Here is a 26,258-nt window from a genome sequence, read left to right on the forward strand (position 1 = left end):
GGCTCCATAGTATTACAAGGTGACGGTGTTGGTTATTTTGGCTGTTGATGAACTCTGTTTTTAGATGTATTTTTTTTCTTCTGTTTTGGTGCTCTTACTTTGGAGGAAATGTTCCCTCCTTTAGAAATGAAAAGTGGTTTTGAGAAATTTTAAATTCGCTATAATTTTCATGATGTTGGGTGAAACTTTTTAATTTGAGTTAGTCTGCTGTTGAGTCAAGGTCAGTGCCTGCTGTACGGACCTTACTGACCTTTACCACTGTGTTCTTTTCTCCATCTCTTCACTTTTTCCCTTCTTTTCCCTTCTTTTCCCTTCTTTTCCCTTCTTTTCCCTTCTTTTCCCTTCTTTTCCCTTCTTTTCCCTTCTTTTCCCTTCTTTTCCCTTCTTTTCCCTTCTTTTCCCTTCTTTTCCCTTCTTTTCCCTTCTTTTCCCTTCTTTTCCCTTTCTTTTCCCTTCTTTTCCCTTCTTTTCCCTTCTTTTCCCTTCTTTTCCCTTCTTTTCCCTTCTTTTCCCTTCCCCTCTTTTCTTTTTGTCTTTAAAAGCTCTTTTTGGGGCTTCTTTGTAGAAAACTTAACATAAGAGATCTTGAATGGTTATAAGGGTCCTTGTAATGAGAATATAAGTGGTATTAAATTTAATATTACTGAATATGAGGTGCTCATATCCCAAATCACAGCACTATAAAAGATGTTTTTTTAATGTCTTGCTCTGAATTGTTTCTCCAACAGATGAATTAAAATTGTCCGCTTGACTTGCAGGGAGAAAGAGAGAGAGAGTATTTTGTCCTGTGAATGAACATTCTCATGAAATGTTTCAATAGATAGGCACTTAACTAGTATGGAAATTATATGCTGAAAGCAGAGACATTAGTGCATTCTTGTGCATACTAGTAATTAAGTAACTATTTCTTAATTCCCATTCTTTTGCTTGGTCTTATTCCTTTGTTTCTGTGGCTGATAAAGAATGTGATAGTGAGATTGTACAAAGTAGATGTATTAGATTGCAAAGCAGCACTGGCATGTGTGGTGATAGGCACACTGATGAGTAAATTTGACAGTTAAGAAAAGTTACAAAAGGTAAGCTGTAAAAATCATAAAATGTTTTAAATCGGCTCAAACTGCCCTTCTGTATTGAGGTTGTCACTGCAGTCTTTCTCTGGGTATGTACTGAATTCTGGTGAATTCTATTTTAGCAACTTTAAAGTTGAGGAAATTTACTTGGCATAATGGCTATTAGCGGTAGGTAAAGCAGATAGTTACAGGTACTGTGTGACATCAGCCTAATGCAAGAACTTGGAAAAGGCTTTTCTGCAAAGTTTGTCCCAAAGTAGAAAAGATTCCAAGTCCTAACTTCAGTTTGTCTTTAAATTTAAAAAAAAGATGACTCTAAAATAGAAGGAATTTCCATGAAATTTAGTAGTTCTGTTCATTGTGATGTGCAGTTTTTTTAAGCGTGGATGACCAAATAATCACAGAATCATAGAATGGCCTGGGTTGAAAAGGACCACAATGATCATCGAGTTTCAACCTCCCCCTGCTATGTGCAGGGTCACCAAAATAGGAATGAATGTAATTTCACTTCATGTTAGTTTTCTTTCCCTTACTATAGAAAATCACAAAATGCATAGGTTAGTTTCCTGCCAAAGATTTGATTGTCTAATCTGTTTGTTTTGGGATATCATCTACAACATAAAACTCTTCTAACAGATGCAGTCACATGACATAAAGCCTATTAAAATGTATCACTGTGTATGTGTCATCCACAGATATGGAGACACTAATGTTTAATTAAAATGGTTATTCTGTTCAAACATCACTCAGAGGGTTTTCGCAAGGCAAGGCTGCGTCCTGAAAGTAGTTCAAATGTTCTGTTAGCCATGATGCATGTTTTGCCTGGACTTCAATAGGACTTTAATTTAAGATTTTTTTCTCCTATATGTCTTTTGTCTGTGTAGTGGTACTGTTTTGATTGGAACAAGCATTGTACTGAGCTTGTGTTTTGAAATGCTGACTTCAGAAAATGCTGGATGAAACACATTTGCTTGGTGAGGATGGCAGTGATTACAACATCACTTAGTAAGGTGGGAACTTCTAGGTTACAAGCTTTGAAATAGCTGTAGAGTGCCAGCTTTAGATATTAGCATTCTCATGGAGTGGAAGAGCTGGTTAGAGATGGTCATTTAATAATATAGCTGGAGAGCAAAGAAAACTCATTAGTAGGAAATAGTACAGGGAAGTAGCATTCGTGCATTTATGAAATGCATAAATTCAGTAGGGTGGTAAGCTGAGGAGAAGAATATAGAGATGAAACAAGTCGCAGAATTCAACTTCCTAAGCAAAGAAAGTTGGTTTTCCAGAAGTGGAAGTGGATATTAAGAGGAAAAGCCTTAAGGCAAAGCCTGCTTCTTCAGATTGAGAAACACATCTGGATATAAGTTTCTCAGATAAGAATGTGAAAGTATAAGAAACAGGCTAGCCATCCTTTTGTGCAGTGATTTCTAACAGCTAACAGATGAAAATGCAGGGAAACTCCAGGGAAGTTCTTTAGCTAATTGCTCATGAAGATGATTAGAAATTGGAAATGAATTATCCCCAGTTGATGTTAACTTTGTTTTATATAATAAATATTTTCTAAGTTCAGTCTTCCACAGTCCTGAAGTAAGTGACTTAGTGCAAAATGATTTTATAAGCATGAGTAGTTTCAGCAAGTCAAAGTATCAAATAAATATGCCTCGCCTTCTTCAGAAACACTATGAAAGCAATTTTGCTTTGCTCCATCTTGTGTTGAAAACCTAAAGCTAGATAAGAACAAAGGAAATAAAAGGTGGGAATCTACTTAAGAATGATGAAGATTGCTAGTGATCGTAACATCTGGATGCTAACTTTGTCAAGTAAATGCACAACATCCTTCAAATGGCTTTTTATGTATCAAAGCAACCCTGCTTATTCTATGGTGACTTCTTGGCTTAATCTGCTACTTAGTGGCTACAGCAGACACCTTCACCCAGTGTGCTTCTTCTTTGTGGCAATAGAGCTTGTGAAACTGCATGCTTGTTAAATTAAAAAGAAAGGGAAAAAAAATTTCAACCTCTTTACATTTCCAGAAAAAGGTCTACTAGGAAGAGTTTGTAGTCTGTGTGTGTCTGAAAGTGGGGAGAAAAAGGGAGATGAAATCAAGTTTTTGTTTTCATTTCAGGCCTCGCCAAGCTCACTTGTTTGTCAGTAAAACTTTTTCCCGAGCTGTGAAGTCTTACAGCAGCCAATTGTATTATTGAACAGCAACTGAACAGATGCCTGTTTCTTCATTAATCATCCAGTCTGACCCTCCTGTTAAAGCAGGTTCCCTGCAGTAGGTTACACAAGAGAGTGTCCAGGTGGGTTTTGAATATTTCCAGAGGAGGCACCGCAGCCTCTCTGGGCAGCCTGTTCCAGTGCTCTATCACCCTCAAAATAAAGAAGTTCTTTCTCATGTTTATATGGAACTTGGTCTGTTCCAGTTTGTGTCCATTGCCCCTTGTCCTGTCTCTGTGTGCCACTGAAGAGAGCCTGGCCTCATCCTCTTGGTTGCTGCCCATTTGATATTTGTATACCTTGAAAAGATCCTTTCTCAGTATCTTCTTCTCCAGGCTGAACAGTCCCAGATCTCTCAGCCTTGCCTTGTAATGGAGATGCTCAATCCATTCCCTCATCATCTTTATGACCCTCCGCTGTACTCTATCCACCAGTTCCCTGTCTGTCCTGAACCAGGAAGCCCAGAACTGAACACAGTTCTGAATTCCAGATGTGGCCTTACCAGGACAGTATAGAGGGGGAGGGTAAACTCCCTTGACATGCTGGCCATGTTCTTTTTAGTGCATCCCAGAATGGGAATTAATTTGTGACAGAGAGAGAGAGAAAGATACCTTTGAAGTCCAAATGGGATGAAGAGCCAAGTGTGGATATATCTATTTATGTTCTGATGAGATTGACCATTTATAGTTGAATGAAAATGTATCCTAAACAGTTTGACATTCTGTTTTCTACCTGTGTACTGTTTGGTCTTTGGAATAGCACTGGACTAATGTAATTACCTTTCATATCCAATCAGCTGGTACATGTTGAATATGAAAGATGAGGTAGGGTTATAGAAGTTGAATTCATTTAACTAATCATTTCTGTTCAAGAACTGGAAAGAAATAACATGAGACATAATGTGTTTTTTTGTGTGTGTGTGTGTGTGTCCAAGAGTGACTGTACTTTCTCTTTACAGTGTGCACACATCCTGGTTTCTGTAGCAACTGTTTTGACTATTTTCCATATTTTTATGTGTGCTTCATTTTTAAAGCTTTCTGTTAACCCTTCTACCTCGCCCCAAATATAGAGGAACAAATAAAAATTTTACTCTCTTCTGTGTGGAAAGCAGACTTAGAATCATTAAGGATGGAAGGGACCTTGGGGGTGGGCTCCTAGTCCAACCTCTGCTCAAAGTGAGCTCGTGAAATTCAGGCTGGGCTACTTAGGACTTTGTCCATTTGAGTCTTGAAAACCGCAGCACCTTTGTGCAACTTGTTCCACAGCTTAACTGTTTTTCTATTAATGCTTTTATAAATAAACAGATGGAACTTCCATGTCCTGGTTTCAGCCGAAGTAGCATTAATAGCACACCAATGTCTTGGTCATTGCTGGGTGATGGGAGCATGCCCAGGGGTGGAATGGACTGCTCAGCAGGGAAGAGCTGCTGCCTTTATAGTCTGGCAGCAGGGAATGAGGCAGAGCCAGGACAGTTGGCCTGAATTAGGCCAAGGGTTATTCCATACCACATGACATCACATGAAAGGCCATAAAGCTGTGGGGAGTTGGCTGCTTGGGTGTTGCTGGGTGTCACTTGGTGGTGAGACCTTGTGTTGCTGGCAGGTCATTGCTCAGCAGGCACTTTTATAGTTATCATTGCATTTTTGTTCCATTTTCCTCTTCTGCCTTAGTAAATAGTTTTCTATCTCAACCCACAAGTTCTGTTTCGTTTTCAGTTCTCATCCTCATTTGGAGGGTGTCATGGTTTCATGATTTTTCGTTATCAGTATTCCACATCATAACATCATGCAATACACTGGGGGTTTGACTGCTGATGCTCAAGTTCTGGTGCCTGTCCGGAGGAGAAGAAGAGCTACATTTCCCCAGGTGGCTTTGTGGTCAGCGAGGAGATATAACTCCCGGCAAGGTCACCTGATGTTCGCTTCTCTGCCTGTGCTTCTCTGGACTGCACTTCTCATCTCAGCGTTGTGGTGAGGCCAATCCACCTTCAATTTCACACACTCTCTCTCTCTCTCCTTATAAAATTCTGCTGATATCATATTTAGTAAATTAGTTTATTCCACCTCAGATTGTTGCTACTGTTTTCAATTATTTCGGGGTCCCCTATTTTCCTTTTCTGGGGGCGCGGATCCACAGATCCCTCCGCCCTTCTAGTCACGGAACCGGGCCGAACCAGCCCGTAAACCGTTGACAGAGGGGTGCAAGCAAGCAGCTGTGTGCTGCTCAGCTGATTGCCTGGTTAAACCACAACGCTCCCGTTTCAATTGATAATCATTATGTCTTTCTCATCCTGTGTACCTCTATTAAAAACTCTTGCTCCATCTTCTGAGCAACTTCTCTTTAGTTATTGGAAGACTGCTATTCAGTCACCCTGAAGCCTGCCCTTCCCCCAGATAAACAAGCTTCCTCAGACTCATCTTACATCGTAAAGACCATTTCAGTGGTCTTTTGCTGGATTTGATCAAGTTTTTTAGAATCCTTCTTGGACTGAGGAGCCCCAGATTGAACATGGCATTCCAGATGCACTCAGAAAAGACTTTGTTCACTGTTCTCCCTCCCTCTTCACATAAGTGGCTACAGCTTATTGTTCAGGCAGATTGTTCAAGGGTGATTTCACCTTGGATAAATCTGTTGGCTATTTCCAGTCATCTTCTCTGTGCCTAGAAATTGCTTCTAATAGTGTTTACTCTGTGACTTTTCCATGAGACAAAGAAGCGAGTCTGATATTGACCAGCCTGTTCCTTGCTGTATCATTCTTTTTGAAGACAAATGCACTACTTACCTGTTCTATTTATCAGATATTTTTAGTACTTATGAATGATGTCACTGTGAGGGTGCGCTTTTTCAGACAGATCTTGCTGTTCCAGATGCATCTTATCTGATCCTACAGGTTAGGAATTCTTAGGAGATGCTCATCTTGATTCTTCCTTGAAACTCGTCTTTAGTTGTGAAGGCTGGCAAGTCTCTGTCAGGGAAGACTTAATAAAACAAAGACTTAATAAAACAAAGGCAATGAGCACCTCAGTCTGTCACTAAACCATCGTACTTTCCATATTTATTCTTTTACAGCTAATATACTGCTGGAAGCTTTTCTTAATGCCCATTAGCAGTTTAAACTTTAGCATAGCTGTGATTTTGCTAATATCGTCCCTTTGTGTCTGGCAATGGTTCTGCACCTCTGTGTACCATACCTTCTCTTCTGCACTGCAGCTCAGTTGCAAGATGCCTCTGAAGCCCAAGTGGTGTTCTGACACACCTGCTTGTTTTTACTCAGCATCTGGATGGAGCTATAGTTATTTCAGACAGTTTTGTGGAGGATAAATCCTGCAAGTCTCCTGAATTCTGAAAAATTAAGCTTTTCTGAAATCCAAGCCTATGTGCAGCTACTTACCACCCTTGCACTTCTCTGTGTTTTGAATGTCATTGCTTTGTGGCAATGCTACTTATTGTCATACCCCAATTACTTTCTCACATGTAAGTGGCAGATCAGGAAATCAACCCCTTAGTTGGCCCATCTAGCATCTTGTTATGTCTGGCACCATCTGGAAACTTCCCAAGTCATTTGCCTACTCTGTGCTGCCTATCTGGCAAGTATCAGGGAGGTTCAAGTCCCTCTTAGGAACCGAAGTGTGTGATTGGAGGCTTCCTCTCATTGCTTGAAGAACAGTGTGTGCCCTCCTTCCTCCTGCGTGAGTGGTTGTAGTGAACTTCCACCATGATGACTCTATCACTGACCTCTTCTCTGACCCAGACCAGCCCAATCTCAATGATCCTCTCATCCAGTCTATAGAAAAGCTCCAGACATTTGAGCTGATCCTATACATGAAGAGAAACCTCTTCTTTTCTTCTTCCTCCTTGTATGTCTTTGAGAGCCCTGTATGCAGCCATCATCAGACATGGGCTGACAACTTAAGCAATCCCACCATGTGGTTATTTCAAAATTGTTGTCTTTCCGCCTTTGCAATAAGAACTTCAGCTCTTCCTGCTTGTTTCATAAGGTCTGTATTTGTGTTGTGGCACTTGAAGTTGGGCCCCTTTAATCCTATTTTATCGTTCCTGCAGACTTTGTCTGTCTTGCACAGATGGCAAGGCCACATTAGATCTTGAGTAGAAGAGTAGCCTACAAAACTTTGAGGGCAAAGTTGAAAGGCACGAGAGTGCGAAATGCACTACTAGAACATCATTTGGCCAACATAACCTAATGAAAACTGCAAGGTATAGTGATTAGTCAGGAATTTCTGCAGGCTGAAACAAACATGTATTTCCTTGAAGAAATAGTACTTAAATTACTTGTCCATTATGGTGCTTTCTGCAGGCCTCAGGTCTGACTTTAAACAACAATCCCCTTAATGGGAAATTTAGCTTCTGCAGGAGTTTCAAAAAGCAATTTTTCCTTGGTGTTTTTAGCACCTACAGTTGCCAAGTTCTTTTTTTTTTTTTTCTTCTTTTTTTAAAAACGAAGATGAGGACAGAACTGTGTTGCCTGCAAGCAGTTCCAGATCAACTGGGCACTTAATGTGGACCATTAACCAAGCTACTGTAGTTGGCTTGGAAATGGCTAGTTTATTCTCAGGATTTAGATACCTCTTAAGATCAATTTTCTCTTATTTCTCTCAGACAAGAAGAAAACACTGAGTCATATCCAAGAACCTTCTATAATCTGAAGGAGCTGTCTAATTTTTTCAAATTAAAAGCTGTATTGTGTTAAAATACAATGGACAATGGACTGCAGCATAGAATTTGTACTTTCTAGCTATTGTGTAGCAATCTAATAATTTATTGTTATTTTGGCTTAACATGACTTTCAAAATTACCTGATCCTGATACTGTGGTATTAATATACTTTGTGCAGTGCTGATGCTGGTGAAGCTATGCAGAATATTTCTGAGTCCTTTTGGGACCTGGTGTTTCTGGCAGGACTTGTTTTTCTCTACAATGTTCATTCGTATATTATTCCCTCTTTCTGTAGAGCAGAGACAGGGGTCTGTATTCTCCTGTCCTGCTACCTTCTTTGTAGTTAAAGGCTGCAGTAAAATCTTCCCAGAATCCTATATTTAAGTTTGACAGATGCAGCTTTTTCAGCCTATATTCATATTGTATGTTTCAATATTTCAGCTGCCTGATCATTGCTATGGCCCTCTATTTTACTCTCTCCACTTTGTCAGCCTGTTTTTGTGCTTTTGAGTCTGTAAGAGTAGATCAGATGAATTTTCAAAGTGCTGAATACAAGAGGTGTTAGTCAAGTCTTGCACACTGCTGGTTCTTGCTCGTGTCTGGTCTATGGTGGCCTTCACTGCTCAAAGGGCTTACTGCTGACAGTTTTGTGGCCCTCTGGGACTTTGAGGTCCTTTTTCCCAAAGCAGCTTCTTGGTCAGTCAGAGCCTGGCTGTAATTGTTGCAGGGCTTGCTTTCTTGTATGTACATGACTTTTTTTTTTTCTTTTTTTTTTTCCCTTTTGAACTTTTTAAGGTTTCTGTCAGCCTAATTTTCTGACCTTTTTATAGTACACCTCACCTTTTAGTGTACTGGCTGCACCTGTTTATTTGATGCTGTCTGTGAAGTTAAGCATGCACTCCGATATTCTAGTCTTTAATAAAGGCATTAAACAATATTGGCCCTACCATCGATTTCAAAGGGAGAATACTAGGAGCCAGCTGCTGATCACCTTGCATGCTCAGAGGTCCAGCCAGTTTGCACCCAGACTGTTTGTTTACCTAGCCCATATCTGATCAGTTTGGGTCTGAAGAGAGTATGGGACAGCAGTGCCAAGGTCTTGCTGAAATCAGTGTGAGGATATCCTCTCTTCACTTGTACTCTGTATAGCTGGTCATCTCATCGCACAAAGGCATGATTAAGTATGGTTCTATCAGTTGACACTGTCTCCTCCCAGTAACTTTATTCTTTGTGTTCTTCGCATGTTTGAGTATGAAAAGCATGGATAAAAGTGACTTATGGACTATGGAAAACACGGACTAACAGTGACCTAAAATTGAGCTCTTACATATTTAAAATTGGCCCCCTGGAAACAGCTAGCAAGAGGGCAAGCTCTCTCTCTAGCTGTTTGAGCTATACAGGATATTTCTTAAGTAAATTGAAAACATGTATGTTCTTCATGTTCTGTCTAAAATTAGTTTGAAGATGTAGAACATCTTTACAATTAGTTGTATTGTGGAATATTTAGAGAGTACCAGTCTTCCCAGAAGTCAGTAAAGAAATATTTTTCTCATGCTAATTTGAGAAGTCAACTGTTTCTAGTTTAAGAAGCAAAGAACAACTTGTCTTTTTATATAGAGGTGGGGTGTATTATTTTCTCTTTAATGGAATGAGTTGATTTTTTTGTTTTTCTTTACAACTGAAGTTCGTACTTGCCCAAGTGTTTTGTGAACTAATGGAATCTGTTTGTTTCATAAAATATGATCCCAGGTCTTTATTTCCTGCATTGCCTAAGTTGAGTTGAAAATACGTTAAATCTGAAGATGTGCAGATTGTGCTGCCAGAGGGCTTCAGGGTAATGTTATAACTCAGTAGTTTATCATAGTAACTTTGAAGCTCTTGGACTGAAGGCACAAGAGAATTGCCAAGTGCCTTCCATAGGGAATTATAGTCATTTAAGGCTAAGAGGCTAGTGGCACTCTGTATCCATTAAAGGCAAATTAACCCCATAGAAGAAATTCTGGAAAATAGTTAACAGAACAGATAGTGAGACTAGCCAAAAACAGACATACTGAAGTGAATACATCGACATGAGAAAAGACATGTCTCTTGAATGAGCATGGCGTTAGCGTGTTCTCATTCTGTGAATGAAAGTGTTCACAGAGAGGGGCTTCACTGAAGAACCTTGTGCAAAGGCAGCTTTCAGAAACACTGAGAACTCCTCTTGGTTTTAAGCTTCTAGAGTGCAGCAGGCATTCAAGTCAATGGTTAACTTACCTTGTGAAAATGCAAGTTTTCTCTAGTTCACCTGTGTGTGTTTGTGTTCATGGTTACCTTGCAAAGTGAGTGGGGGTTGGGCAGACAAATGAAAGAGGCAGATTTTCAGGGGATGACTCAGCCGTCGTTCCAGCAGGTGGCTTGGATCGACCAAGTCCTCTAACAGTGTAATGGCAAAACAATAAAAGCCTTGTTTCTTCAGACTGCTGCTTGAGTTATTTGGAGGTATTGGGTCCTGTTAGGTATCTGTAACACTTTAGGATCAGGAATCTGGATTGAATTGTTATCAGTTGGTTTTAGCTTTTGTATTTTGATTTTGTATCTGTTACTACCAAGTTGATTTATCATTAAAAAAAAAATTATTTAGATTGCATGATTTTTTTTTCATTTATAATAAGGAATACATCTCTATCCCCCAAACTGTCACAATTTAGTTCATATAGAAATTATTTTTCTTCTACTCTTAATGAACTTTTGGAACTTCTCTACAATGTGTCCTAGTTGAAGTTTGCCTTGATGTGAGATGTAGATGATGCATTGACTCCTTACCTGTTTGCTTCTTAGGAAAGTTCATTTTATAAACTTTGAATTACGTAGGATGTTAGTTTAATGCAATTTGTTTTGAGAGTAATGACTGTCTTGATGATTTGTTTATCACAAGTGTGACTTAAATGCATATAGTTTGGAGCTGGTACATGGCAGATACTTAGCTCCTGTTCTCAGGTATTCTAAATTGTGTACTTGAGATTCTATGTCTAAAAATATCTATGTATGAAGAAGCTGGACAAAAAACAATCTTAGTACTGTGTAACTTGTGTAAGAGAGGTCTTTTGAAGTATGTGATAATTATTTTTTCTTAATATAGAGTATGCATTTTTTCTACTGCTTTTATTGAATTCTTTATTAATTTAAAAGGGAGAACATCTGAGGACTTGAAGTTGAAACTGTTGCTCTAGTGTCCCTTCTCTATGGATTGCAAGTTTTTTTCCCTTTATATAATTTCTTTTTCATGTAATGTCTTTTTAGACTAAAGACAAATTGATTAATAAGTGTTTTCATAAATAGCACCCAGATAGGACCTGTGGTATTGAACACTGAGATGCAAAATCAGCTACTGATATCAAGTTATGGGTGTCAGAGATGATCTTCATTTTTGTTGTTCAGAATGCCACTATTTGCCAGTCTGGTACCCCAGAAAAAAAAAGGGAGGCAGACTTCTTCACGCTAGAAAATTCATGGACAATGAATAGCTTTAATCAAATGAAATAATTGGGTTTCTTTCAGGAAGAGAATTAACTTTAAGCAGCTTCTTTTCTGACCAAAAGCTAACAGGATTAAGCCTGGAATTTGGTGCTTTTCCAAATCAGCAGAAATTGCAGCTTAGAAAAATCCTTTAAGTAGAAGCTTGTCTTAAAGCAAATATTCCACTTGCAGTTGTAATGATCAGGCCAAGTGGCTTTTGCATACCTCTGAACTTGTGTAGTGCCAGCCTCACAGGCTTAGTAAAAACAACAGCAAAATGACAACAACAGCAACAAAGAGCAAAAAATCTGGGAAGGAGTTGCACTGAGAGCTGCCTACCCAGGAGGCATAGCTAGGGAGTCAGAACTAGCTCCAAAATGGGTCCCTGATTAGAATAAATAAGTAGTATTTATATGTAGTCTGGAAAAAGGTTGGGGAATTAAGTTAGGGATTCACCTATGTTATGCTCATCTCTTACTGTAGTTGTACATCTTGAAATTTTGAATTACCGCAGACTGAAGCGCTCAATATTTCATCAAGTAGCAAATTGATGATTGAGTAATAAAAGCTTATTGAAATAGGGCTGTTTAGTGCTTTTTTAAAGAATTTTTTGCATCCTTGTGTATGTAAGCATTTGAATTTTCTATAAGGATTTTGTATTTATACATGCGAGTATTAAATTATTATTTTGAAATGATTACAAGAGTTCAGCATCAGATTGCCTTTGATTATTGGCTTTTTTAAATAATAATCTGAATGTTCTTGTTGTCAATCTCAATTCTGACCTTATATATGTAAGAATTACAGGTTCAGATTGTCCTGGTGTATGTGTTCTCTGAGATACAGGAGTCCAGAAGTGTAGAGCACTAATACAATGTGTCTGTGGCAACTGGATTTATGGATTTACTCAAAGATTTATAAACTTAATGAAGTTCAAGGAAGAGAGCGGTCATCAAGTAGAACTCTGGATACTTGGAGAGTGTTGGGTGCTCAGAAGAGTAATTGTCACCTGAAGTGGTGTAACAGGATGTCTGTCTAGCTCTTATGGTGTGGCTTGGATCTGCATAGTGGAATGCTCCGGAGAATTTTGGAGATGCTTTAAAATATTTAAATTGTTTTTAAGGTTCAGTAGATTGCCTTGAAAGAAGACATACTTATGCTAAAAAGAAAAACAGACTGACAATAGGGAATTAGTATCAAAAGCTTTACTAAAACTGGTGTTGATGACTGTTCCAGGTTCTTCTCATTTTAATGAATGCTTTCAACGGAGGTGTTGATGGATCAAAATAAACCTATCTTCCACAGTGGTGTTTTGTTCATTTCTTTGGGACAGTATTTATCTGAACATGAAGCGACCAAGAGTTGTAGCTGGGCCTGTGCATGCTTGGGGCAGGATGGGTGTTCTGAGTCAGAATGAAGATCCATTTGGCCTCACACAATATGCAAAGTGCAGGAATTTCATGCAATAGAAATTTCGTGTTGAGCGAATGTTTCTGCAGATAGAAATTTGTTGAAGCTAAATATAAATTAAATTCACTGTGACCTTATAATTTTCTTTGTGTCTTTGATCCAGTTTCTTTTCAAAGCTGCTTGTGTGTTTGCTTCCAACAATTCTTATGAGCCACGATGTATTTGAAAGTCAACCAAGATCAGATGTTAAGGTTTTTAGCTTTTTGTAGTTGAAACCCACTAGTGGGCTCATAATCAGCTGTCAGACTTTTTATAAGGGAAATATAAAATATTAAGTTGCCCACAAATACCAGCTGTAAACCGCTGAAGTCTGCAACAGTTCAATAACTTTACAGTAACAAAGTTTAGTTGAGTAAGGGGGTAACCTGTGGCAATGGGCTTTTTTGCAGCAGTGCTAGACCTACTCTGAACAGGAGGAGGAAGTGTTACATAGTAGTTTGTCAAGGTTTTAGTCTATTTTACTTCAAATGGCAGCCGAGCCTTGAGGGAAAGCTTGCTTGGACAGGTAGGTGTTCAGAAGGTAAATATTGCTTTTTTTAATGCAGAGGAAGCATTATCAATAAAATCCAAAGGGTTTAAGGTAAGTTTACTTCATGAAGAAGGGTTGTCTTACAGCTTAGGGTGCTGTCCAAGTAGCTTTACTTGATGAAATGGAAGCTTTAACTTAGCTACTACTGTTCAGGATGATTTAATAGGATGATTGATCTTATGTATGCAGTGTAGGTTGTGCCATTCTACAGGGGTAGAGGAAAAAGCAATCTAAGGATGTGTGTTGATCAAAGAGCATTCAAGAAAGTCTTTCTCAGTACAGAGTGCTGCAGAACTTGCTGTGAGGATAGTGCAGAATAGTGGGAATGTTCCTGGGGCTGAAGGAAGAGAGGAATGAAGTTGATGCATGGGATTGGTCTGACAGACTTGAAAGGGGGGGAAAAAAAAAAGCTTTTCTTTATGTATGACAGGAATGGAAGTCTGTGTACACCTGTTCATACTGAGAGAATGTGTTGTGCTGAGAATTAAGGCTTGTCACAATGGGCAAAACAAGGGGATAGTGACTCTTTGCTTTGTGTGCCCCTCAGCTGACTAAGTTGACTCGGGAGAATTCTGATCTGCCGATTGCTGTGCTTTGGTAGAACTTTTGTTAGACACAGACAAGGGAACACCTTCAAAGGAATGGCATAAAAAGCAGATGGGAAACAACATGCAAATAGAACACCAAACTATTTATGCGTTGTTTGCTCCAGAGTTAATTCTTCCCAGTGCCTTTGCAGTCAGGTCACCTGGCATGCCAGTGCCAGTTAATGATGCACCAGGGTCAAAAAACTGAACTGCAAACACAGAGGAAATGAAGCTGGAAAATCTGAAAAAATGTAGGCCATGCCTCAAAGGTATTCCTTGAGAAGAGCATGATTCAGTGGCTGTTACATACTGTGGAAATGCCCTGTTGTTGTTTTGTGTGGTGTGGTTGTATTTTCTTTTTTGTTGTTGTTGATGCTGTTTTGTGGGCATTTTTAAATGTATTTGTTTTGTTTTTTACTTTAATTATTCTTAAATATAGTTGACCTACCTGTCTGTATCAAGGATCACCTATTTCTTCAACTTACAGTTAAAATGTAGGGATTCCTTTCCACCTACATCTTATTATCATTATCCCTTGTTTTTGATAAGGGAACAGAATAACTTCTTTCTTCTATTATAAAAGTATGTAGTGTCTTAACATGCATAAACCAACTCAACAGTTTATTCTGTTTTTCTAAACCATTTCATGGCTTAAGATTTTTGTTACCAATAACTGTAAGAAATGCATTTCAATGTTACAGACCAAATAGTTGTTACTAGTTGTTGGTAATAGTGTATCTTACATACTGTTTCATTTCTGGTAATGTTTTGCTTATGCCTTAGGTTGAAAATATAAGAACACTATATGGCTTCCATTTTTAATAGCAAAAATCAGTGAAAATTTTACCATTATGGAAAATGTAGAATAATTGGACTTGCATCTTAGGACTTGAGTTTTTTAAACAATCCATAATATATTCTTTCTTTATGAAGTCTCTGGCAAATTAAGCTGCAGGGGTAAAAGATGAAGATCTCACACTGTGGCTTCCTTTGACCCTGGCACAAATCTTGTAGACAGGCCAGAGTGAGTTTCTTTTTGTTTTTTTTTGGTTTGTTTGTTTTGGTCATTGTAAACTCCAAGCTTAATCATCATTATTGCTGATATCTGAGTGCCAGACTGCGCTCAGTTGTGGTGAGATCTCTACAGAACTGCGTGTAGGTTTTTGTTTTCTTCATTTAACCTTTCAGTTACCGTAAGTGAATGCACCAGCATGTTAAAATGATATTAAAAGGAGCTTAATTCCAAATTGGTTTGCAGATGAGGTTTAGGGAACACATGAGAAAATGATTATATGTGTTTACCAATTTGAAGAGTCGTTTCCTCCGACGAATGAGTGCAGTTACCCATACTCATCCATGTATTTAACATTTTGTTTAATTAAGGATGACATTCATATTAGAAGAAACTCTGTTCTCATGTTTAGAAGCACTTGGGGAACATGGCAATTATGCTAAGAAATCAGTGTATTTCTTTGAATGTTGAAAATAAAATATACCTTTTCACAAGCATAAACTTCAACATATCCAACTGCTTCTTTGACAACCTGAGTTACACTTGAAAAATGAAATTAGAGACTATGGCAAGTGCTTTTTATTTAATGCTGTAGAAGAATATGCTGCTTCTCATCAAAAAACAAATGCTTTTGATTCAATGTAAATTATTTTAAGCATTTCTTGAACACTTGCATATTTCTTAGTAGTAGTACATCTATTCTGCTGACAGAGTCTGATGTGAGGTGGAAAAAAAGACTGGTTTAAATAGCTGCTGTACTGTAGGCTTGTATGGAATTGCATGATAAAAAAATTATTAAATTGTGCTAGCCGGGTCAACATTGCCAAATTTTCTTACTTGTATCTGATTAAAGGATCAAAGATTATTTTTCCTAGTTATTTATGCATCAACATTTTAACACTGTTGTGTTTTTTTTGTTTGTTTGTTTGTTTTCCTCTGTAGAATAGTATATGGAAGATTTCATATGATTTAACTGTTCTATTTTGAAAGCTTTCATATTCCCTTTGCAGTAAAGTGTGAGGCACTTAGAGGCCATTCAGTGTTAGCCAGCCCAGGCAGCATTTCTCAGAATGCAGAGGGGACACCTGAAGCATTCCTAGAAGTTCCGAGCTGTACCCCTTCCTTGGATTCCTTTTTGTACCTGAAGAAATATTCAACTTGAAACACTCACCTTTTTTTTTTAGGAATTATTTCAGGGTCAAGGTTTCAGATGGTTGCCAAATGTGCATAAAAATAGGACTGTTAGTTTCCTTTATCTTGTTGAGTTTTATTAGAAATGGAAAAGAAATGGAGCCTTTGTACGTATAGTAGAGTACATGTTAATGCAGGAACTATGATAAGATTTAATTTCACAGGACAATTCTCTACTTTCTCTTGTAAATTTATGATCTCGTTGTCTTTTAGGAAATGTCAAGCCTCATGACTGATTTTTCATATCAGACTGTTTTTATCCATAGACAACAAAACTTGTTGGCATGTGTTTACAATCTTGTGATCTTCAGAAAAATACTGTCTTCTATTGACATAATTATTAACCCAAGAGCTTGCATGTTTGTATTTTTTAATTATGTTTAGTGACATTTTACCAGGCATAAAATATGAATCAGATGGAAAAAAAAAAATACTCCAATATTAAGTTGTTGGTTTTTTTTTTTTTTTTGAAGTAATTTTGTATCTAGGAAACTGACAAAATATACTTGTGGTGTGAAATTGAAGAAATATACCTGCTTTAAAGTTAAGTTTGCTGGGTTTTGCTTATGCAGGAGTAAGCATGACTGAGTACTAGGGATAAAACCTAGCTGTTTCTTGTTCCTGGTGATTAGCGCTAAGTCACATAGAACAGTCTCTGGGCAGGAAAAAAAAGAAAATCAACAGAAGATGTTCAACCAGGAGGACTTCTGGAGGTGCCTGGTAAGGGCAAATCCAAAGGAAAGAAACAGCACAGAACCTACGGTACACCCATGTCAGCAGTTGCTGCTTTGAAGATGACACCTCTGAAATGACAGAAAGACTCTGCGTTGGGAAACGAGGTGTTATTCTGCAGTTACACTGCAGTTTAGTGTACTGAGAGCAAGCTTTAAGTAAGATTTTTAAGAGTAGGATTGATTTATGGGTTCCTTCATTTTTAATTTGATGTATTTTAGACTTAAATAGAATTTGACTCAAGCTGAAGAGTGTTTTGTTTTAATGTCTATTAAGATACGTTTTAGATATGAAATTCTTTTGTGTTTTTGGTGTGCTCGTTACAAAAAAATTGGACAGCCCAAGATCTGGTTGCAGTGGGTTTTCCTTGTTGTAGGTATGATGCAAGTTTTTTATTAATTTGGAATGTAGAGCATAAATTATCACAGACTGAAACAGTGCAGGAAATAATATTTGGTATGTGACTACATGAGGAAAATGTGTTGACACATAACAGATGTGTTAGAAAATACAGAATTCAAGTGAAAATAGAAGATGCAAATTGGCAAGTTGTGATAAGCATGGGCAACAGGTCGGTGTTATTAACAGTATCTTCTGATAACTGGCATTTCCAAAAAATGGGTTGGAGAGCCTGCCTAGTTAGGATGCTGAGAGGGAGCAGATCTGTAACTACAGATCTTTAATTTGTGAGAGTAGCCCTATGCTTTCTAGTTTTCCCATCAAATGTAGTTAGCCAAACTTTGTGCATCAGGCTGTGTGCATCAGGCATCACTTGGGCTTGGAATAACTCCAGAGTTGAGTGTTCATTTGGGGGCAGAGTACTGCGTTTCAGCTGTATCATAAAAATCAGGTCTTGAATCTATTTTTGGCTCTCAAAAGTTTGTTGTCTTGAGGGAGATGTAAAAGTATAGCATATGAGGACCAATATAGAAGTAGAAAAAACTTCTTGTGAGAGAGCAGTGAAGTTTAAGAGGAAGAAGCAGGACAAAGGAACCACTTTTTCAGATTTCAGTGGAAATATTAGTTTGTACAATTTGAGTAGCCAATAGATACTGCACTGATGGGGATGCTTTTTCCTATCAGAACTTTGGATGTCAGTTACAATGTCTCAGTGCTGTGTTGTTTTTTTCTCTTACAGTGATCTAGAAAAAAATAATATAACGAGAATTACAAAGATGGACTTCTCAGGACTGAAGAATCTCCGTGTCTTGTGAGTATAACATGAAACTCATCCCTCCTGAAAAGATTATCTTGGGCTGCTTGTACTAAGGATGCTGATAATTGTAGAGATCAAATGTTAATAACTTCTGCACACTACTGAGTTAGTGGTAGTATTTTAGATTAGGGAACTGGAACGGTTTGTGACATGAAGTTAGTTTCATTTCTATGTTCAAGGCTGAATGTAGTCTCAGAGCTGTTTGATTCTTTGGGCTTCTTAATGGCTTTTAACAAATACTGCTGTAAGAGTTTTGGTCCATCTCACAATTAGCTTATGCATAAATAAATTATATTGAAACATGAGAAAATTGGACTTTCAGATTTGTTAACTTCAGTACTTTTGCATAAGATTAAGAGTAACTTCAGAGCAGTTATTAGCTGTGGAAGTTGTACACAAGGAAACCTGAGTTCTTTTTTTTTTTTTTTTTTTTAATATGAAGTAATAAATACAAAAAAATTAGGGGGTCTCTTGATCTAGAAGTATCAGTCAGGAGTAGAGCTTTAGTTCCAAATGGACCTTGGACAACAGAAGGTGAAACATTAATCTTTTTTCTAAAACCAGCTTGTTTAAAGCCAATTAGTTCTTAACTTCCTTGTTTTGGTTTTATGAACTTCAAAAAGGACCATGCAGTTAGTGATGAAATATAAAACTACTTCATAGATATCTATTATAGCTATACATAGATTTTTTTTATTTTTTATTTTTTACATCTTGGATCAAACGAACAGGAAATACATTTGATGCTTTGTCATTAGCTTCTTATTTCTCCTTAGTTACTTAAGAACTATGGCGTATTTATGCTAGTTTTTGAATGAGGTGGGAATGTCATATCTGGGGTTAATTAGCAAGGTGTGTCATTAAGGTGTCTTTGAATATCATGGAGAGTATATGAGCATTTACCTTAGAGCTTCAGTAAACTTAAGCATACAAGCAAGTAATCAATTTTTATTTCCATTAATGGTGGATAGAAATAAATGTTTCAGTTCTTCCAGGAAAAGTCAGAGGTTCTTTCTGTTTGAAGGAAATTCATTTGTCCCTTGAATCTTCTCTGATTGACTTTCTGAATTACGTCAAACAATCTAGATTTCCTCCAGATCAGTATAGAGGCAGACATAGATGTTGGTGTCTCCCCATAAATACAGAGGGAATCTACTATTTCCTTGTGAAAAGCAAGTTCTATGCATTACTTTCATATAGAGATCTGAATATATGGATTTTATTGTTTGTGCACCTATGAAGGGGGAGAAAAAGCTAGATGAGAGCAACAGTATTGAAAGCAATGTAATGAGTTAAGGTTAAGCTGCAAGTTCCTGGATGTTTCCAGAGCTCTCTTCATGTACCTATGGCTTTCTGCCTACATGTAGCTTGTATTTGGGCACTGAGTGCTACTGTAGAAATGCAAATTTGCAAGTGTTAGTGAGGAACATTGCAAACATCAGAGAAGGTCTGATGTGTTAATGTGTATTTAAAAACTATGACTAAGATGTTTTTTTGAAAATGTTTCTGAAATATGATTCTTTTTCTTTCTGCTAACAGTAACCGAGGGGATAAAATTCAAATTTTTCACTTTCATATTAGTTTTCTGAAAGAATTACCTGGTTCTGCCCTTATCAAATGACTACATGCTGTGTATGTCATCTACTTCACTGGAAGCAGTTTATAAACTGTTGTACCTAATTCCTAGTTTTAGTAATCAAGGCAGGAACCTAATTTTGAGTCCCAGTGCTGATAGAACCAGTTTGGTTTTCATGTTCTTGTTAACTCCTTTCCTGAAACAGCTCTCAGAAGTTAAACACATAGATCTGCCAGCACCCCTTCAAAACTTCTGTTTGATTGCCCTCTGCAGTTGGTCTTTTCCTTTGATTGCCTTTTAAAATAAGTCATTAAAACTGCTGCTTTAAATTATTGATAATTCAATTGGTAAATTAATTGAAATCTGCCAGGGAAAAGGCAAGTTTTTTCTGCTTCTAAGTACTATTGAACCAAGAGGTCATTTCTGACCTAGCAGTGGAGTCATTTAGATTTCCTTGGCTCCTATTGCAGTGGTCAATACCAGCAAGGCTGGCAGTCTGCATTATAGTACTGTTTACACGTACAGTAGATGGTTTTGTTGCCTTTTTCTACTGTCTATAGTTAGGTGCTACCTAATGCCACTGCAGACACTTAAACTGAACATCCTTAACAAAAAGCAAAATATGCAATTGCCAATCTTGATTTGAATTTTTTGTTTTGTGCTTGTTTTAGGTTTGTGTAACATGTTTAGCCATTCTGAATGGTGTCTGGTGTTTTTGTCATAAGAGTCATCAGGAATAAAAGCAGAACATGCCTATTAGAAACTCCATAATTTCTAATGGTTTTGTCTTCTGACAAAAGTCTTATGACTATCTGTAACCCAGGATATGCTATTTCGGTGTTTGCTAATCTGTTCTTTGTAGGTCTTTGTCATGTATTTCACTTTTTCATGTCCCTGACATATCTAATATGTGGTTGGGGTTTTTCTTCCACTTTGTACTGCTGAACTTTGGGTCTTCAGAAGTCCTTCACATTTTCCTTCATTTTACTTAGCTAGAGTTAGGAAGGCCGTAAGAGAAAGCTATTCTCCCTTATTAACAACCCGTTCTTTCCCTCTTTTTTGCTCCATGTGTGATGGGGATATATTGGGAGGAGCAAAAATAGGAAACTTGTTTCAGTGCTTAGACAGGTGGTCTAGTCTTTAGAGATTTCATGATGAGGAGAACAAATAAATGACCCAGAAATCTGGTAGAGTGGTACAATACAAGAAAGCTGCCAGTCTCAAACTGACAACAAAGATGGAAAATATTCCTTTTTTTTTTTTTTTTTTTTGTATCTTATAACTTCATATTTTTTTCTCCATCTTTCTTTTAGGAATAGACTTCATCTGCTTGCATTTCTTTTTGATTTTTTTTTTCTATTGGTTTTCATTGCTGTGGACTTGTCTTTTGCTGTCTTTCTTCACAATCACTGTTCAGTTAAGAATCCTAGGATTGGGTGCAGAGGAGTGGCTACTGCAGAGAGGAGTGCATTTTCACTTATTACATTCTGGTCTGAAGCCAAGCTTACTATGAATTACATTCTTCCTTCCTATTATCTTAGCTAAAGCCATGTACAATATTCAGAGGGCCTGGAGTCCATACTGTTATCTGAGTGCTTTTACGGAAGCAGAACTCAGTGTGTGCTGGAAGTCAGCACTGTGAGAGAAGGTTAGCTTAAATGATGTATCTGCTGCTTGGCTTACACGTTACCTGTGAAGAGCACTTATGCTGTGTGAATGAGTAGTCATTTCCTTCACAGTGTAAATCAAAGAGAAGTTGGTTTCCGTTGTTTATTACTTATCCTTGCCTCAGAGGGTGAAGAAAAGCAAGGTCCCCACACTGGGAATAGTGGAAATCTGGGAATTTTCTCTTATTTTTCACACTGATGTACAGACTGTGTACTGTTGTCAAACATAACTGGTATGGCTGCAAGAGACCAAACTGCTTTGGACTGCTTACAAATAGCTTACTCTGTGGTAAGCCTGAAATCTTTGCAGAACATGAAGACTGGATAAAAAATTTTTACCTTGATTTTTCTGCTATTGTCTGTAGGATTCAGTCATCTTTCTCAGTAATATTAGGTAAGCTAAAGGTATGTACTTGAGAATGTAACAGTCTCTAAACCAACATCTTTCTGAACATGATGGTTACAAATGTTTTTGGAACAAAAACGGTTACTGAATCTGATAGTCAGGAAGCAAATTTTTAATCCATTTTCTGCTAGTGACCTAAAGAGCTTGAACTGTTACTTCTGTGAACAGCTATTTTATAACACGTATGAAACGGGGGAACGGTTATACTGCATTAACATTAATTGATATTTCTGGAATTGCAGACACTTGGAAGAAAATCAGATCAGTGTGATAGAACGCGGAGCATTTCAGGATCTAAAGCAACTTGAACGACTGTAAGTATCTCATGTTCAATACTTATACATAGTCTGGCATTTTTCTACCACACTTCTAATGATTGCTTATATTTCATGATTAAAAACAAACTCTTAAAAAAAAAAAAAAAAAGACAGAAAAAGACCAAAATGAAATGGTACCTTCCTGAATTAAAGATACTCTTAAACAAAATTGACTTGATATTATATGATAGATCATGCTTGGAAGAAAATGTACAACCACTCAACAAGGAAATCAGAACCACCATTGACACTGGAGTCTGGACAACATTTTTGAAAGAACTTTATCTTGGCAACTTTTATAACTAGTATGTACATGAAGAAAGATTTGTTTATAATCCTTATTTATAAAGTTAAATAAAATTTAATTAGATTAGATTCTAATGGAAGTTATAATTGTTCTCCCTGAGAACCAGAGTATTTCTAGAATTGCCTTTGGTCATGATTTTCTTTTTAGCTTCATTTCATTTAAGGTTGCATAGTGCCACTGATAGATACCAGTAGATTCCAGGGTGTTGTGCTGGATTTGGTGGAGGAAAGTAGACAGTTAGATTTCTTCTGCTTTTGATGGCAATCAAAATAATACAATTTATTAATTTAAAAACCATCTTAATGCAAAATCGAGCTTGTAGGAAACTACAAGTCTTGCAGGAGAGTGAAGTTAAATATCAGTAAATGCAAAAGTAATACTTTTTCAAATTGCTACTCTTATTTGGGTCATGAAGCACTATCATGAAGCTAGGTTAATTTTGTTTGCTTATGATAGGAGAAGAACTGAATTTCTGTAATACTGAAGTACTTCTGGGAATTACTCTTTGTAGGTGACTATAAAGAAATAGCATGCTGGTTTGGAATGCTTTTTTGATAATTGAAGAAGCAGATTTCTTTTATGCTTGATAATCTGTAAGGCATTTGTTGGACTTTTCTAAATGATTTTCTCTCCAACATAGCTTTAAAGAGTTAAGTTCACACTAGCAATTGTTGAAGAGAACTTTGGAGTATTGAGCATATGCTGGGCTAAAGCTGTTTCGCATGGTTTCAGGATTAGGCTTCTATTTAAGTTGTTTAATTGTTGCACTGATCTTTTCAAAATGAATTAACTCAGGGTTTTTTCTTCATTTACAAAGCTCACTTTATTAACAGTAAAGGGGATGAGTTTTAAATTCTAATTACAGGCCACTTTTTCAATTCCTGGCCCTATATTCCAGGGCAAGAGTTCTGTCATGACTGATTCATTTCACACTTCTTGGAGGTAGGGAGACAAAATAAATAAATATTTATATACATATTTCTTAATTTTCCAAAATTGAGCACAGCCTGATGTTGCAGAAAACAGCTTGTTCAGGTTATACCTTGTCTGTGACAGTCAGTACCCTACTACCAAGTTTCAGTTTAACGTAATTATCATACATTTAATTCAGATAAATTTAGTTAAATTATGAAATGAATTATGAAAAAAAATCTGGGAGTCAGACTTGCTATCAGGAACCAGAAATGATAAATACTAAAGCGTTCTCTTAATGTGTTGCTTTTCTGTAGAGCATGCTCTCTTACCAGATGAACGTAATGCATCTTGTGAAACCAGAAGTTAGGAAATATGATACCTTTAATAGCATCTGCTTGAGTATGTGATGTTGGAAAGTCTCTCTCTCGCTCTCTCTCCTTTTCTTTCTTTCTTTTTTTTTCATTTGAACTCTTTAACTTGGCCTGTTAAACACACTCTCTCTGCTTCTCTTTTAAGATTGCCTGTCATTAAAATATTTCCTAAATGAATGTAGTACGAAAGGGAGGCCTGGAAACTCACAACTTTTTGTCGGTGTTTTAGCTTAAATCATTTTTAAGACAGAACTATAAATCTGATATATATATTCTTTTATTTTATTTTTTTGCTATGACTCAGTAGGCTTAGGAGAATGAACTGTGGAAAATTTGGCATAACTTATAAAGGCTAAATTGCAACATTTTAGGTAATATTAAAGCTATTTTGTTTAGTATTGTCAAACATTGCAAAATGTTAATGAAGAAAGTATGATGGTTGAATTAAAAAAAAATTGGCTTTTTTCCATTTAATTTCTTTCAAATAACAAATAAAAATTGCATATATTGCTTCAATTCTGGAATAACATTCGTTTTTGATCTATTGAAATGGATGCAAAAAGTAACCATTAAGTTTTTTTTGAAACAAAGCAGCTGCACTGACTCTGACTTTAAAACAGGAGTAATTTTGATATATGGTATTTTGCCAGGAATAAAAGTTTTTTTTATTCAAAGTAACAGTTGAATTATATTGTTCCCACACTCCTTTGTGGAAGTGATTGAAAGAGCACAGACCATAACCTTAGGTGGATATTATTTTAGATTGGTGTAGTTTCACATGTGTGGATATTGAAACGAATTCATCAGCATTAATGAAGTAAATGAGCAGTTTTGTTTGCGAAATGTGTTGTATGGCATGGCTCTGCATAACAGTAAGTATATTTTGGATAAAATATCTCTATAGTTGTTCACTATTGCTCCCCAAAACACCATAATGATGTCTCTCCACTTACTTGGGTCTTACTGTTTATAACATGTTCTAATTTTTTTAAACGGGAGATTAATACTTACAATACTGATGGAGCACCTAAAGGCATGATTTAAGTAACAGAAGGCAAGATATTGTACGAAATCAAATTCTTAATAAAGTCTGGCAGTGTTGGTTCAAGGAAGCACGTAGTGTGGCAAAAGAACAGAGAAATTGTGTGTGGAAGATAGAAGCCATCGCTTACACTGATTCTTCTTTAGTTTTACAGGGGAAAGCTGAAAAATAAGCAGTGATTGCTTATTGCTTGTTTTGGTTTCTTCTACCATTGCCTCATATAGAAATTTGTTGGTTTGTTGTGTAAGTTGTTCTTTTGAATTCTAAGATTCAGAATTATTGAATTATTATCCACTGCTGCTCAGCACATTGGAAAACCAGGAATGCTTTATTCCAAGTAATTTCAGTAGTTGTGCTGTAAAACACACAGGTTAGCTAGTGATGTAGCTGACCATAAAATGTTTGTCAATTAGTATACAATATTAATAGATTTAATTCGTTCAAACATCTTACTGTCTTTTATTTATTGTGGCAGTGTTGAACGTCAAACAAGCTGACAGTGCTCTTGTGCAGTGTAATATCAATTCAGACAATCTATAATACTTCTAGACGTTACATGCTAATGCAGGCTTATATGTCTGAGGTGCTAGAATGACTTCAGGATGTCTCCTCCAAGGCTTGTTAGCTGCTTTTCTAGCTGTCAGCTTTTATTTGGCTCCAGAGTGCTGCTTTAGAAAAGGTATGACAAAGTAACATTGACGGATAGACTTTGCAGGGCAGACGTATGCATATGTTCAATAAGCCTTTAAGTCATGGAGATACTTTGCTAAAACTTAGATGTGCCAGCTGTAAATTTGGCATCTGCCCTCCTTGCCGGTAATTATTTTAGAGCATCACTTGTTGATGTACAGAAGGTTTCAGATTCTAATTCTTTTTTAACTTGTTCCATTCTGCAGTTTTTTCCTAGTAGTTAAGTGGAAAAGGTCTGACTTTGATCTTTTCTGGTTTTGTTTTCTGTGGTTTGAAATAGTGTGCATATGCCCATACGAACGTAGTTCGGTACTGACAATGAATTATACCCAAATTTATTTTGAATTTTGACATGTTGGCTATATGCTGTGGTTTTAATGTGTGTAAAATGTGAAGATAAAATTATTACAAAATTTCATATGCAAAGAGGAGCAAGAGGAAAGAGGCACACTGGTGAGCCTAAAAGATGAACTGAAATTTCTTTCAGAGCCAGATGTCGCACATTTATGTGAAAAATGATGCAGGATCTAAGACACCAGCTGATCCTGAGTTTTCCATAGCCAACTGCCAGAAATTGTCACGTAGCTGTATTATCTTCAAAAGGCTGGACTTTGGCTGATGGCTGGTTCTTTCTACTCAAATCAATGTCTTTAGCTAGCATAAAAGATCTCAACATCTGAAAACACTAAAACCATGTTTTTGTTGTTTAAAGGAGTGGGGAAAATGTATAAGCACGGCCAAATCAAATTTTTTCAAAGTTGGGAAAAT

General features: G+C 37.0%; 1 protein-coding gene across 5 annotated transcripts in view; it reads left to right on the plus strand.

Moving 5' to 3' along the window:
- SLIT3 (slit guidance ligand 3) overlaps positions 1-26,258 on the plus strand; it is a 484,215-nt gene that overhangs the window by 10,274 nt on the left and 447,683 nt on the right. For 4 of the 5 annotated variants that reach the window (XM_085236326.1, XM_085236325.1, XM_085236329.1 and 1 more), the window contains exons 3-4: positions 18,122-18,193; positions 22,091-22,162. In XM_085236326.1, coding sequence (XP_085092452.1) covers positions 18,122-18,193; positions 22,091-22,162 — 144 coding nt within the window. Of the gene's footprint in view, positions 1-5,060; positions 5,261-18,121; positions 18,194-22,090; positions 22,163-26,258 lie in introns of those variants that run through there. The other variant, XM_085236328.1, reaches the window with a different exon arrangement.

The sequence above is a fragment of the Meleagris gallopavo genome, chromosome 15, assembly GCF_905368555.1.
Source record: "Meleagris gallopavo chromosome 15, MGAL_WU_HG_1.1, whole genome shotgun sequence".
Taxonomy (NCBI): domain Eukaryota; kingdom Metazoa; phylum Chordata; class Aves; order Galliformes; family Phasianidae; genus Meleagris; species Meleagris gallopavo.